Raw genomic sequence first — 16,149 nt, 5'->3', positions numbered from 1 at the left:
GTGGCTTCTTCCTTGCTGAGCGGCCTTTCAGGTTATGTCGCTATAGGACTTGTTTTACTGTGGACATAGATATTTTTGTACCTGTTTCCTCCAGCATCTTCACAAGGTCCTTTGCTGTTGTTCTGGGATTGATTTGCACTTTTTCACACCAAAGTACATTCATCTCTAGGAGACAGAATAAGTCTCCTTGCTGAGCGATGTGACAGCTGCGTGGTCCCATGGTGTTTATACTTGCGTACTATTGTTTGTACAGATGAACGTGGCACCTTCAGGCGTTTGTAAATTGCTCCCAAGGATGAACCAGACTTGGCTGATTTCTTTTGATTTTCCCATAATATCAAGCAAAGAGGCACTGAGTTAGGCCTTGAAATACATCCACAGGTATACCTCCAATTCACTCAAATGATGTCAATTAGCCTATCAGAAGCTTCTAAAGCCATGAGATCATTTTCTGGAATTTTCCAATCTGTTTAAAGGCACAGTCAATTTAGTGTATTGAAACTTCTGACCCACTGGAATTGTGATACAGTGAATTATAAGTAAAATAATCTGTCTGTAAACAATTGTTGGAAAAATTACTTGTGTCATGCACAAAGTAGATGTCCTAACCGACTTGCCAAAACTATAGTTTGTTAACAAGAAATTTGTGTAGTGGTTGAAAAACGAGTTTTAATGACTCCATCCTAAGAGTATGTAAACTTCCAACTTCATCTGTACATAAAGGCATCATGTGCCACTGCCAACTGAGTGAAAAATACTTTTCCTTATTTATTCTTAATAAGTTATCACTCAAATCAAAGTTTGTCAGATGTATTTTCAAATGTTATAAGCGGCCTGGATGGGAAATAAGGCACCATTTGTATTTATCCTTTATTTAACGAGGCAAGCCAGTTAAGAACAGATTCTTATTTACAATGATGGCCTAAGAACAGTGGGTTTGTTCAGGGTTCTGGCCCAACGCTCTAACCACAAGGCTACCTGCCGCACCTTTAGTTCAGAACAAATTCTTATTTACAATGAGGGCCTAGGAACAGTGGGTTAACTGCCTTGTTCTGGGGCAGAACAACAGATTTTTACCTTGTCAGCTCTGGGATTCAATCTAGCAACCTTTCGGTTACTAGCCCAACTCTCTAACCACTAGGCTACCTGCCACCCCTTTAATTGCACTTATTATACTTTTAATTAACTTTAATAATTGATTGATTAACTTGAGTTGTCTTTTATTCATTGCTGGCTGTGTCATACGTCTTTCACTTGTGTTTTAAAACTTCATGTTGTTTTTATGAAGATTTCGCCTATTGCTCTCTGCAAATGTATGAACTTTTATTTAGAAGTAGCTACAGAAACGCCTTGGCCGCCCGGAAGTATAGTTTTTTCGACCAGTCCACTTTCCTCTGTGGCGTTGTTTAGCATCCCTTTTGATGTTACTGCTTTTTATTCCTTGAAAGGAGGTCTGACTATATGAGTAAGTATTTGCTAAAAATATTATTTACTGTTCGACGCAAATATTTGTTGATATATAGCTAGCTAACTAGCTAAACAACAGTGGCACTGTACCAGCTCAAATCAAGCCGTTGTTTACACGTATCTAGGTGTTAGCTAGCTTCCCAGCTAGCCAACTCTGGTTCCCTTTGTAGTTTGGTTGTTATCTATCTAGCCACAAGCTCAAATAGGCCCGGCTAACGTTGTAGTGTAGCTTGTTAGCTAGCTATTTTCCAAGAGGTAACAGTTACATAAGCAGACATTGCGTTACCGTTCTCCTGGCAGCAGGATCGCGGAATTATCTTTCAAAATAATAGGCTCCACTACAAAGACATCCTACACTTTGGGAATGTAGATATGTTTTGGCACTCCGGTGGAGTACAACTGTTTTTCACAACATTGCAACCACCTTTGAAAAAAATAAGTTGATAATTTGACGTACTTTTAATATTTGTAATATTCATATCAACATTTCTTTAGAAAGTTTACACCAATACTGATATGTTGAAAGCTATTGTGTAGTAGGCTATATGTAAAGAAATACACTTTTAATAAAATACAAATATATGTCATTGGAATTACTCAATAGTCTACAAAACTTAAATTGGTCTATTGTGCTGGACAACGGGTTTAATACAGAGTGCTGGTGACTCCTTACTCCACCCACTGCAATTCACTCTATAAGAAATGCATATTGGCTTATAGTGAAAAAACTATTATTGGTGCCGATGGAAATGTGGGTTGGGAGTACTCAGTAGGGTCTGTAGAGTCTATATATGATGTCATTTCATGGGGCACTGAATAATACGGAGTCCTGCTACAGCAGAACAGATAGAACAATGAGACAGATATTTCCCCGGATGTATAAAGGTGAAGCTTCGGGTTTCCACTCACTACCAAATACGGTAGTGAGAGGAAGCCCAGTGGCCAGCAGTGGGAGAAGATGGAACAAGATGGATTATGGCCAACATTATACTCATTTTCTCATCAATGACACATTTGATCTCAATAAAGTTATCTTTTCCCAAAACTAGAATATGTTACGAACAGAGTGGTCAAAGTTTTGTAGACTTTACTCTTTGCCAAAGTAAAAAAAAAAAAAACGGCATTGTTCAGAAGGAGCGCAAAGGCGAATTGAGTTATTGCACAAGCGCACTTCAGAGTAGGCATTCCCTAACAGAAATATGCAAATGTCGGTTAGAATGGGCCAGTAGGATCTCGCTAGCTCGTGCTTGTCTCTGCCCACCTCATTCCTTGTTCTGTCCACTATGACTCACTTGTTCCCATTGGAAAAGACAGGCTGTGGTCTATCTTGGGTTAGTTATCGATGTCTTTGTATGCAGTGTAGCCATGTTCCTAACTCAGGGTCCAGCATTAGGTCTACCTGTTTGATCTATGCCCTAACCCTAATCTGATCATTAGCATGTTCATTTGTATGTTAATTGCTTTGGTAGTTCCTGTCACACCAAACTTGATTCCTCAACATCATTGGGTGTGGTGAGACCTTCACCAAGTGAATTACCTGATAACGAACTGTTTGGACTTATTCCATGAATCTAAATCTTACACAGTTCACAGATAGGGTCTTACAGGAGGTGTGTTTAGGTCTAAAAAGAGCCTAAAATATCCACTTTCATCTTCTCAAAAATTGAGATAGAAATGTAAAAAGCATGTCAAACATCCTTCCTCCTGATGAAGTTTCTATGTGAGAATTACCAGAACAATGTGAGATACCAAAAATATTTGAGTTTAAATGTATTTGGCTAATGTGTATGTAAACTTCCGACTTCAACTGTAGCCGCAAAACATGGTTAAAACTTTGATATCATGGATGGTCAGTCATTGCATCCATAGCTCTGTCTATGAATTTGAGAGTAGTACATTTCTCCAGCACCATCCCTCAGCTTTTTACTGAAACAAGTGTTTCTACTTATGATTGTTGCTTAAAATAAGACAGGACTTCTAATAAGACAAAGGCAAAGTAATAATAACTTGTATTTTCTCACAAATGACATTTGGGAGACATGGGCTGTATGATCCATCAGTTTAGGCATTTCTTAGTGAGCACATATTTTATGAGGAGGTAAATAAAATGTTCACACAATCGCCAAAAAACAGAACAGATTCCTGTGACTTTCAGTCCAGAACCTAAGCCCTAGAGGCAAACTATTTATTTGTCAGGCCAAGCAATTGTCCTGATGCAATTTTTGGCACATGTTAAGGCTGGCCTTGGGCTGATTTTAAATGTATAAAGCCAAGATGCAGCTGGCTCATCAGCATTAAGGTTAATCTAGGTTGTTAAGAGGTATGCCAGTCCATCATTGTTTTCATTGTGTCTTTGAAGCATTTGGCTTCTCAACTAATCACCTACTTATAAACAGTACTTGGCACCTCAGTTAGGCCAAGGCAAGTGTGCATGGAAGTCGATAGCATGGAATGGCATTTTATTACACACTGGAAGTGAACAGGGTAAGCTAAAAAGTACTCCCAACACCACTTTTACATCAGCACAAATCATTTTTATTTTTATGTAAGCCAATATATAGTTAAAATACAGTGATTTGCTTTGTTGTCTATCAAATGGGTGTAGTAAATGGCCAGCAACACTCCGTATTATTCAGTGCCCCATGAAATTACACCTTATATAGATTGTACAGACCCTACTGAGTACCCAACCCCACTTTTACATCAGCACAAATAATAAATGTTTCATTATAAGCCAATATGTATTTAATATACAGTGATTTGTGTTGTGGCCTATGGAATGAGTGTAGTAAAAGGTCAGCAATACTCTGTATTATTTAGTGCCCTCATGAAATGACACTAAAGTATTCACATCCCTTGACTTTTTCCACATTTTGTTGTTACAAAATTGATTTAATTGTACTTTCCTGTCAATGATCTACACAAAATACTCTAATGTCAATGTGGAAAAATTCTAACACTTGTAAAACAGAATCATGAAAAATAAAACACTAATATATCTTGGTTAGATAGGTATTCAACCCTGAGTCAATACATGTTAGAATCACCTTTGGCAGCGATTACAGCTTTGAGTCTTTCTGGGTAAGTCTGTAAGAGCTTTCCACACCTGGATTGTGCAACATCATTCCATTCTTTTCAAAATTATTCAAGCTGGTTGTTGATCATTGCTAGAAAACCATTTTCAGGTCTTGCCATATATTTTCAAGCAGATTTAAGACAAAACTGTAACTCAGCCACTCAGAAACATTCACACTGTCTTCTTGGTAAACAACTCCAGTGTAGATTTGGCCTTGTGTTTTAGGTTATTGTCCTGCTGAAAGGTGAATTAATCTCCCAGTATCTGGTGGAAAGCAGACTGAACCAGGTTTTCCTCAACGATTTTGCCTGTGCTTAACTCCACTCCATTCCATTCCACTTTTTTATCCTGAAAAACTCCCCAGTCCTTAACGATTACAATTGGGCTCCCGAGTGGCGCAGCGGTCTAAGGCACTGCATCTCGGTGCTAGAGGCGTCACTATAGACACCCTGGTTCGAATCCAGGCTGTATCACAACCGGCCGTGATTGGGACTCCCATAGGGCGGTGCACAATTGGCCCAGCATCGTCTGGGTTTGGCCCGGTGTAGGCCGTCATTGTAAATAAGAATCGACTTGCCTAGTTAAATAAAAAAATAAATAGCAATCTGTATTTTTAGATAGTTGTCTTAAATAGACATGTAAACAAACAAAAAAATATTGCATTTGCTAATGAGCACAAGAGAAATCGTCATATGACGTCATAAAATGTAATATCTTTTGAATTAGTTATCCACCTTGCAAAGTTTTGAAATGCAGGCTTTTATTTTGAAGGTTACCATAGGAAAGTGACGTCATAGTTAGTCCTGCTAGAAGAATATTAGTAGACATTGCTGCTTTGTATGACAAAGCCCTGAGATCGAGTCTTAAATCAAAATCACATTGAGGGAAAGTGGTTCAGAGGAAAGTCTATTCTAGTTAGCTCGTATAACCTAGTAAAATATCATAAAATTCAAGTTCCTCTTGAAATCAGAGCTAGGTCAACATTACATTTATTGCACCAGCATTTATTTTCTTGCATAATTTGTTGTCAGCATATTGATTACTGATTTGCATTTTCTTCTAAAGGTTCTAAATACACACTGATGGAAGGAATGAAAATGGATTCCACTCACAATGTAACTCCCCATCAAAGAAGACACACGAGGTGTTCCTGACTTTATCTGAATGATGTGACATGAATGAACAAAATAGCTTTTTATAGCTGCGCTCGAACAAACATCCATCTTGAGTTGCTAATATAACTTGTTAATTAAAGGGAACTTTTTAACAATCCTAGAATATGCATTGGACCTAATTCTGTACATCTTAAAGTAGATTTCCCTGACGTTGAAGGGGAATGCAGACTTGTCGACCATAGACTGCATGCGAGTGTGATGCCCAGGCGAAGCTTGCCGCTGCAGGGCCGGATGCGCTGGATGCTCCTGGGGCTCTTCCTGTTGCTGGTCCTCCTCCTCTTTGCTTACCTGCTGGAGTGTACTCCCCCAGCTGATGTTAGCCTGGTCCTGCCTGGCCTGGGAGGGGAGTCCCATGGAAAGGAATACTACCAGGCACTGCTGCAAGAGCAGGAGGAGCGGCACCTCAACCGCGCCGCCAGCCTCAAGCGACAGATTGCCCAACTCAAGCAGGAGCTCCAGGAGATGAGTGAGAAACTCAAGGTCCTGCAGGACAGAAAGGAAGGTCCCGGGGTCCAGGGGCTGGTTGAAACCAAGGACCAGGAGCCTGGGGATCTCCTCGAGTTCCTCCACTCCCAGATCGACAAAGCCGAGGTGAACACGGGTGCACGGCTGCCCAGCGAGTACGCCCTGGTCCCCTTCGAGAGCTTCACCTCTAGTAAGGTGTATCAGCTGGAGATGGGGCTGACCAGGCACCCAGAGGAGAAGCCTGTGCGGAAGGACCGCAGAGATGAGCTGGTGGAGGTCATTGAGGCGGCCCTGGACGTCATAAACAACCCAGACGAGGAGGATGGCCAGGAGGATGATGTGCCCATGCAGAGGCAGACTTATACCGAGAGCCACTTTACTGAGGGTAAGAGCGCTATACTGGGGTAATGTATAACAGTGGTTCTCAACCTGATCCTCGGGGCCCCCCCAGCCACTCCACATATTATTTATTCCACTACCAGCATGGCTGATTTAATTATGGGTCTGATGATAAATTGACCAATTAAATCAGATGTGCTCGTGCTGCCACATACACCGAGTGTACAAAACATTAGGAACACCTCTTTCTATGACAGACTGACCAGGTGAATCCAGGTGACAAAAAAATGTAAGTGCCTTTGAACAAGGTATGGTAGTAGGTGCCAGGCGCACCAGTTTGAGTGTCAAGAACTGCAACGCTGCTGGGTTTTTCAAGCTCAACAGTTTCCTGTGTGTATCAAGAATGATCCACCAGCCAAAGGACATCCAGCCAACTTCACACTGTGGGAAGCAACTTTGGGAAGCATTGGAGTCAACATGGGCCAGCTTCCCTATGGAACGCTTTTGACACCTTGTAGTGTCCATGCCCCCAACGAATTGAGGCTGTTCTGAGGGCAAAGGGGATGCAACTCAAAATTAAGGTGTTCCTAATATTTTGTACACTCGGTGTATGTGGAGTGGCTGAGGGCCAGCATGGGAACCCCTGATGCAGATCACTATCTGCTTGTTTCATGCCAGCAAAAATGTAATCTAGCCTGTAAAGTTGAACAATATTTGTTCCCTATGTTTGACAAAACTGATGTTTCCCCTTTATGTGGGCAGGGCTGTACAGAACAGAACGGGACAAGGGCACACTCTACGAGCTCTTCTTTGCAAAAGATGACTCTGACAACTTCCGCCATGTCACTCTTTTCCGTCCTTTTGGTCCTTTAATGAAAGTCAGAAGCACGTCCGTAGAAACGTCTGGAGTCATCATCAATATCATTGTGCCGTTGGCAGGCAGAACAGAGGCATTCTCACAGTTCCTACATAACTTCAGGTTAGTGGTGGTGAGTCACGTGAAAAGGGCAATATGCATCCTACGCCTAGTATTTGTGAAGATTGTGGTACCATTTTTTTTTTTTTTTTTTGTGCAGGGAAGTTTGCATAGAACACGATAAGCGAGTCCATCTTACGGTGGTCTACTTTGGACAAGAGGGCTTACAAGAGGTGAAGTCTTATTTGGAAAAAATGTCCAGGTTTGTTGTCTTTTAATATGAAAGAAAGGATTTATGGGATTTTACTGCTGTACATTTCTCACTTGTCCATATGTTATTTTCTAGTCAAGACAACTAAAGGAAGGAATCTACCCAATGTTTTCAGTTGCTTGGTTGAGTGTGACTGACTGATGTTACCCCTGGCTCTATAGAAAAGGGAGTTTCGGGCTCAAACAACACCTCTATTTAAATGGCATTGTTGTTTTTTAGGGAGGCAAGCTTTTCCAACTACACGCTTATTCCAGTGGACGAGGAGTTTTCCAGGGGCAGGGGCCTGGACATCGGTGCCCATACCTGGAAGAAGGGTGACGTATTGATGTTCTTCTGTGATGTGGATATCTACTTCACACTGGACTATCTCAACACCTGCCGTCTTCACACCGCTCCAAGTAGGTGCCTTCTACCAAAACATTAGCCTTCACATTCACGTTTCCTAATGTCTAATTATGAGTACTTAATTCAGGTGGTGTGACATTTTTCTAAACGTGTACTATGGGCATTTTGGATGTAATTTGTACCAAAATATACTATATGTTAAACCCATCCCTTTTTGTGTTTTCTTCTTGTAGACAAGAGAGTCTTTTATCCGGTTGTTTTCAGTTTGTATAATCCTGCCATAGTCTATGGAAATCTGGAGCTGGCTCCCCCCATTGAAAGTCAACTTGTAAGTACCTGAAAAAATTGTCTATGTACAGTTGAAGTCGGACGTTTACATACACCTTAGCCAAATACATTTAAACTCAGTTTCTCAATTCCTGACATTTAATCCGAGTGGTCAGTTAGGATCACCACTTTATTTTAAGAATGTTAAATGTCAGAATAATAGTAGAGAGAATGATTTATTTCAGCTTTTATTTCTTTCATCACATTCCCAGTGGGTCAGAAGTTTACACACTTAATTAGTATTTGGTAGCATTGGCTTTAAATTGTTTAACTTGGGTCAAATGCGTCGGGTAGCCTTCCACAAGCTTCCCACAATAAGTTGGGTGAATTTTGTCCCATTCCTCCTGACAGAGCTGGTGTAATTGAGTCAGGTTAGTAGGCCTCCTTGCTCGCACACGCTTTTTCAGTTCTGCCCACAAGTTTTCTATAGGATTGAGGTCAGGGCTTTGTGATGGCCACTCCAATACTTAAGCCATTTTGCCACAAATCTGGAAGTATGCTTGGGGTCATGGTCCATTTGGAAGACCCTTTTGCGACCAAGCTTTAACTTCCTGACTGATGTCTTGAGATGTTGCTTCAATACATCCACATAATTTCCCTTCCTCATGATGCCATCTATTTTGTGAAGTGCACCAGTCCCTCCTGCAGCAAAGCACCCCCACAAGATGATGCTGCCACCCCCGTGCTTCACGGTTGAGATGGTGTTCTTCGGCTTGCAAGTCTCCCCCTTTTTGCTCCAAACATAACGATGATCATTATGGCCAAACAGTTATATTTTTGTTTCATCAGACCAGAGGACATTTCTCCAAAAAGTACGATCTTTGTCCCCATGTGCAGTTGCAAACCGTAGTCTGGCTTTTTTATGGCGGTTTTGGAGCAGTGGCTTCTTCCTTGCTGAGCGGCCTTTCAGGTTATGTCGATATAAGACTCGTTTTACTGTAGATATAGATACTTTTGTACCTGTTTCCTCCAGCATCTTAACAAGGTCCTTTGCTGTTGTTCTGGGATTGATTTGCACTTTTCGCACCAAAGTACGTTCATCTCTAGGAGACAGAACGCGTCTCCTTTCTGAGAGGTATGGCGGCTGCGTGGTCCCATGGTGTTTATACTTGCGTACTATTGTTTGTAGACGAACGTGGTACCTTCAGGCGTTTGGAAATTGCTTCAAGCAGAGTGGGCAAAAGTCCCAGTGGCTAGATGTGCCAAGCTTATAGAGACATACCCCAAGAGACTTGCAGCTGCAAAAGGTGGCTCTGCAAAGTATTGGCTTTTGGGGCGGGGGTGAATAGTTATGCACGCTCAAGTTGTCTGTTTTTTTTGTGTTATTTTTTGTTTGTTTCAAAGTTAAAAAAAATATTTTGCATCTTCAAAGTGGTAGACATGTTGTGTAAATCAAATGATACAAACCCCCAAAGAATCCATTTTAAATCCAGGTTGTAAGGCAAAAAAATAGGAAAAATGCCAAGTGGGGGTGAATACTTTCGCAGCCACTATATTTACACAGTTGAAGTCGGAAGTTTTCACATGGAATAGCCTTCATTTCTCAGAACAAGAATAGACTTTCTTCTGAAAGTCTTTGTTTCTAACCATTTTGAGCCTGTAATCGAACTCACAAATGCTTATGCTCCAGAAACTCAACTAGTCTAAAGGCCAGTTTTATTGCTTCTTTAATCAGTACAACAGTTTTCAGCTGTGCTAACATAATTGCAAAAGGGTTTTCTAATGATCAATTAGCCTTTTAAAATGATAAACTTGGATTAGCTAACACAACGTGCCATTGGAACACAGGAGTGATGGTTGCTGATAATGGGCCTCTGTACGCCTATGTAGATATTCCATAAAAAATCTGCTGTTTCCAGCTACAAAAGTCATTTACAACGTTAACAATGTCTACACTGTATTTCTGATCAATTTTATGTTATTTAAATGGACAGAAAATGTGCTTTTCTTTCAAAGAAAGGACATTTCTAAGTGGCCCCAAACGTATACACACACACACACACACACAATACCAGTCAAAAGTTTGGACACACCTACTCATTCCAGGGTTTTTATTTATTTTTACTATTTTCTACATTGTATAATAATAGTGAAGGCATCAAAACTATTAAATAACACATATGGAATCATGTAGTAACTAAAAAAGGGTTACTCATAAAATATGTTTTGATTTGTTTATCTTCAAAGTAGCCACCCTTTGCCTTGACAGCTTTGCACACGGTTTGCATTCTCTCAACCTGATTCATGAGGTAGTCACCTGGAATGTTTTTCAATTAACAGGTGTACCTTGTTAAAAGTTTGTTTGTGGAATTTCTTTCCTTCTTAATGCGTTTGAGCCAATCAGTTGTGTTGTGGCAAGGTAGGGGTGGTAAACAGAAGTAGCCCTATTTGGTAAAAGACCAAGTCCATATTATGGCAAGAACAGCTCAAATAAGTGAAGAGAAACAACAGTCCATAATTACTTTACTTTAAGACATGAAGGTCAGTTAATCTGGAAAATGTCAAGAACTTTGAAAGTTTCTTCAAGTGCAGTCGCAAAAACCATCAAGCGCTATGATGAAACTGGCTCTCATGAGGACCGCCACAGAAAGGAAGACCCAGAGTTACCTCTGCTGTAGAGGATAAGTTCATTAGAGTTACCAGCCTCAGAAATCTGAAATTAACTGCACCTCAGATTGCAGCCCAAATAAATGCTTCACAGAGTTCAAGTAACAGACGCATCTCAACATCAACTGTTCACAGGAGACTGTGTGTATCAGGCCTTTATGGTCGAATTGCTGCAAAGAAACCACTACTAAAGGACACCCATAAGAAGAAGATACTTGCTTGGGCCAAGAAACCCGACCAATGGACATTAGACCGGTGGATATCTGTCCTTTGGTGTGATGAGTCCAAATTTTAGATTTTTGGTTCCAACCGCCGTGTCTTTGTGAGACACAGAGTAGGTGAACGGATGATCTCCGCATGTGTAGTTCCCAACGTGAAGCATGGAGGAGGTGGTGTGATGATGTGGGGGTGCTTTGCTGGTGACACTGTCTGTGATTTATTTAGAATTCAAGGCACACTTAACCAGCATGACTACCACAGCATTTTGCAGCGATACGCCATCCCATCCGATTTGCATTTAGTGGGACTAGCATTTGTGTTTCAACAGGACAATGAACCAAAACACACCTCCAAGCTGTGTAAGGGCTATTTGACCAAGAAGGAGAGTGATGGAGTGCTGCATCAGATGACCTGGCCTCCACAATCACCCGACCTCAACCCAATTGAGATGGATTGGGATGAGTTGGACCACAGAGTGAAGGAAAAGCAGCCAACAAGTGCTCAGCATATGTGGGAACTCCTTTAAGACTGTTGGAAAAGCATTCCAGGTGACTACCTCATGAAGCTGGTTGAGAGAATGCCAAGAGTATGCAAAGCTGTCATTTGTTTAACACTTAGTTACTACATGATTCCATATGTGTTATTTCATAGTTTTGTCTTCACTAGTATTCTACAATGTAGAAAATAGTACAAATAAAGAAAAACCCTGGAATGAGTAGGTGTGTGCAAACTTTTGACTGGTACTGTCTATATATATTTTTTATTTAATTGTTACTTAATGTTGAAATTAGTCAACTCTCAAACGACAAGTGTGCTTTCCGTATAGATTCACAAGAAAGATGCTGGATTCTGGAGAGATTTTGGCTTTGGAATGACATGTCAGTACCGCTCGGACTTCCTCAATATAGGTAAGCAGTGTTGACTGATAAGTTATGTGTGCTTGCTACATATTTTTACTGTGACAATTATATTCTACCCCTCAATTGTATTGTATTTTCTAGGAGGTTTTGACCTGGAAGTGAAAGGTTGGGGTGTGGAAGATGTCCACTTGTACAGGAAGTACCTGCGGAGCGACCTGATTGTGACGCGTACGCCGGTATCCGGCCTCTTCCACCTGTGGCACGAGAAGCAGTGTGCAGACGAGCTGACTCCAGAACAGTATCGCATGTGCATCCAGTCCAAAGCCATGAACGAGGCGTCCCATTCCCACCTGGGCATGCTGGTGTTCCGCGAGGAGATCGAGAATCACCTCCGCAAGCAGGCCTATAAGACCCAGAGCAATACTGAAAACTGAATGCCTTTTCGTTAGGTGGCCATCTTGGGTACTCTAAATCAGAACTCCTCGCAATTTTTTTTTTTTAAATACAAGAACTGAGGTACACATGTCGTTACTAACATGATTAAAATGCACTATATAGAAGACCAGTTTACACACAATCCTGTTACATTTCACAGCTCAGCTAAAGACACCTATGAATGTACAAAAATGGATTTTAGTAAATGTGAAGTGTCCACTTAAACATTAAGAGACTGAGAATGGCACTACCTGCGTCAACAACACAAAAAGGCTAATGGAACATCTTTGAAGCTGGGGAAACTTGCATAACCTATCATTAGCAAGTCAAGGCAATGTTCTTGCCTGTGAGGTCAAGCAATCAATGGACAAGTGTTTGTTTTTTTTAATCGCTACTATAACCTGTTGTCTCTATAGCCATATTGTTTAATTTGTGTAATAATGTCAAGCTTGGTTTAAAGTTGTACAGTGATTAAAAAAGGGACCTTTTATGTTAGAATACGATTTGTTCAAAGGAACCATCAGAGGCAGTGTTTGTTTATCAGCATTGAAGTTTTATCCTATCAGCTTTTATTTGTTTATTTGGAAATGTAACAAAATCTCCAGATTGGATTGAGATTGAAGAAGCAATTGAAACAAAGCTTTGCAAAAAGCATGCAGCACATTCATAATTTGCACAAGTGTCATTCTTCTGACATTTCTTGATTTATTCTCTGAGGATGACTCACAGTATTTCATTAAATTGAGCCTTGCAGCCACTCAATGCCAGTTTAATCTTGAATGGAATAATGTATCAATTATTTTTTTGCAGCCAGGGATGTCATATTTGTCTGAATATGTGCCTATTAACTGGAGATGAGGATATTAAAGATACTTTTATATATATAGTGTATGTGGACACCCCTTCAAATTAGTGGATTTGGCTATTTCAGCCACACCCATTGCTGACAGGTGTATAAAAATCAAGCACACAGCCATGCAATCTCCATAGACAAACATTGGCAGTAGAATGGCCTGAATGAAGAGCTTACTGACTTTCAAAGTGGCACCGTCATAGGATGCCACCTTTCCAACGAGTCAGTTCGTCAAACTTCTTCCCTGATAGAGCTGCCCCGGTCAACTGTAAGTGATGTTATTGTGAAGTGGCAATGTCTAGGATCAACAACGGCTCAGCCGCAAAGTGGTAGGCCACACAAACTCACAGAACGGGACCGCCAAGTGCTGAAGCATTTAAAAAAAGAAATCCACTCTAGAGTTCCAAACTGCCTTTGGAAGCAACGTCAGCACAATAACTGTTCGTCGGGAGCTTTATGAAATGGGTTTCCATGGCTGAGCAGCCACACACAAGCCTAAGATCACCATTCGCAATGCCAAGCGTCAGCTGGAGTGGTGTAAAGCTTGCCACCATCGGACTCTGGAGTGGACGAATCTGGGTTTGGTGGATGCCAGTTTGGTGGAGGAGGAATAGTGGTCTGGTGCTGTATTTCATTGGTGTGGGCTAGGCACCTTAGTTCCAGTGAAGGGAAATCTTAACGCTATAGCATACAATTACATTGTAGAGGATTCTGTGCTTCCAACTTTGTGCCAACAGTTTGTGAAAGGCCCTTTCCTGTTTCAGCTTGACAATGCCCCCAGGCACAAGTCTTCACTAATGCTCGTGGCTGAATGGAAGAAAGTCCCTGCAGCAATGTTCCAACATCTAGTAGAAAACCTTGCCAGAAGAGTGGAGGCTGTTATAGCATCAAAGGGGGGGACCAAATCCATATTAATGTCCATGACTTTGGAATGATATGTTTGACGAGCAGGTGTCCACATACTTTTGGTCATGTAGCATACTAAATATTCCTCATGAGGCTGTTGATACAGTTATGAAGATGAGACTGAATGTTTGCAGCCATTTATATCGGCATCATTGCCATACTTGTATGTTTTGAAATGGTCTAATCTTTATTAATAAAATTAAAATAACATGAACTACCCATTCCAGTGTAAAAAAATTATACATGGTAGCTTAGGCGCATATATATATATATATAGCAAGCAAAATGTTTGACTTATTTTTGTGATTTCAAATGGATAGCAGGTAACAGGGTTGCAAACGTAGACTGATGGGAAACCGTTTGTGATTACGCTGGACCAAAGGGCAGTAATATGGTGTGCTGCACGAGTTTGCGATTTTAGATTGTCACACACATTGATCAGGTCACATCCAACAAAACGGGAGCAAATGTCTGTCAAAGGCTGGGGAATCGTGTAATTCAGTACAAATCGTAACGCAATGTAGCAAACGTTGAAGCGAACTGAATGCAGCCCGTGTAATATTCATGTGTAAACATACTGAATTATAATTGGATGCATTTTACCGCCGTATCATACTGTGCTATGATTGGTTAAGACCACCCAAATGGTTAGGTCATGGTCAGTTGATCATGGTTGGAGATAAGTGAACATGCCAGTTGTAGCTAGCTAATAAATAGCTACGTTAAGAAATATCCTGTAGTACTGCATTTTATTATTTTGTACAAAGCGTGCAAAACAAGACACCCAGGTTACACAGTAACTTTTTTGTATCACACGAGTCCTCATGACAGCCTTTGAATTTTTTTAAAGCTTATTTTCTCATTAAAACATTGCTCTCTCCTCTCTCTATATAGAAAAAATATAGGTTTCCAGTCTGGTTCTTGAAAGTCTCGGAGCTCAATCTTTTCCTGAAAACCTTAACTGACTGAATAACACAACTGACCCTCTTTTCACTCCAATACATTCAAGTAGTTTAGTGCTTCCCGATTTGTGCTTTTTGAGGTCGGTTCGGTTTTTAGTTCGATTCAAAAAAAAGATTCATGTTTATCGATTTTAATATTTTTGAAATAATGACAAATGATTTATTTTAATGCAAATTACAAAGGCAAAAATAGAGTTCTCTATTCTCCCCATACTGTAACGTTGCTGTCTTTAGTCATCATATTTAGCTAGGCTAGCCTGCCCAAGTATGCTGCAGCGCTGTCGGGCAATACTTCTGCTAGTTTTTCAAAGTAGATAACGCATACATTCACGAACCGTCTCTATCCCTCTTTCTCATCGTGTTGTGTACATTTCTCTCACCCGGTGGATTATGCGGTCGGTGTGTATCTAACCGAACATAGCAGGCATAAAGGTGTATCCATCTCTGTCCGAGCCGGAAAAGAACAGGCACAATGGATTATGGTGATTGCTGTTAATTATCACGGTTTGTGCGCTGAACTAATGTTGAATATTTGCTTAATGAAAGCTACAACTCCCTTCAGCCCAGTGTCCCATACAGTTCTCCACTTAACTTCTCTTGTGAATGATTTGATTTCTCTCTAGAGAAACAGCGAGTTGGGCTCACCCCAAAAATAAATATATATATATATATATAGATTCAAGTAATTGAAATGACGTCTGTCAATTAGTTAAATCGCTCATCACCAAAGTAGTTACACCAACCTTTATATTTAAGCACACTAAGGTAATGGAGGAACCCTGGTTTTTGCAGCAGAACGTAAAAGCTGTCTTTCTATTTCTACCCAGATTTAAGGAGGATATGTGGAAGTCTACTTGTGCAATTTAATACAGGTTTCTATCAATCAGCAATAAAAATACAACATAAAAAGCACTGAAGACTGAAAA

At 40.6% G+C, this 16,149-nt stretch overlaps 1 protein-coding gene across 3 annotated transcripts; it reads left to right on the top strand.

Moving 5' to 3' along the window:
• The first annotated feature begins 1,330 nt into the window (after positions 1-1,330).
• Positions 1,331-13,269, top strand: LOC106604550 (chondroitin sulfate N-acetylgalactosaminyltransferase 2). 3 transcript variants are annotated; one of them, XM_014199315.3, is made up of 9 exons: positions 1,331-1,465; positions 5,609-5,687; positions 5,858-6,568; positions 7,285-7,501; positions 7,599-7,700; positions 7,929-8,107; positions 8,288-8,382; positions 12,034-12,115; positions 12,209-13,269. In XM_014199315.3, the coding sequence occupies exons 3-9, from the start codon at positions 5,917-5,919 to the stop codon at positions 12,499-12,501; spliced, it is 1,620 nt and encodes a 539-aa protein (XP_014054790.1). In that variant the 5' UTR covers positions 1,331-1,465; positions 5,609-5,687; positions 5,858-5,916; the 3' UTR covers positions 12,502-13,269. The 3 variants fall into 3 exon arrangements, with proteins under 3 accessions (XP_014054790.1, XP_014054785.1, XP_014054780.1); XM_014199310.3 differs by having other exon boundaries at positions 5,855-6,568; XM_014199305.3 differs by having other exon boundaries at positions 5,609-6,568.
• Positions 13,270-16,149: the final 2,880 nt, after the last annotated feature.

Source organism: Salmo salar, chromosome 01 (assembly GCF_965601325.2).
Source record: "Salmo salar chromosome 01, fSalSal1, whole genome shotgun sequence".
Lineage (NCBI taxonomy): Eukaryota > Metazoa > Chordata > Actinopteri > Salmoniformes > Salmonidae > Salmo > Salmo salar.
The sequence above is the reverse complement of the archived record's forward strand: the minus strand, read 5'-3'. Positions and strand labels throughout refer to the sequence as shown.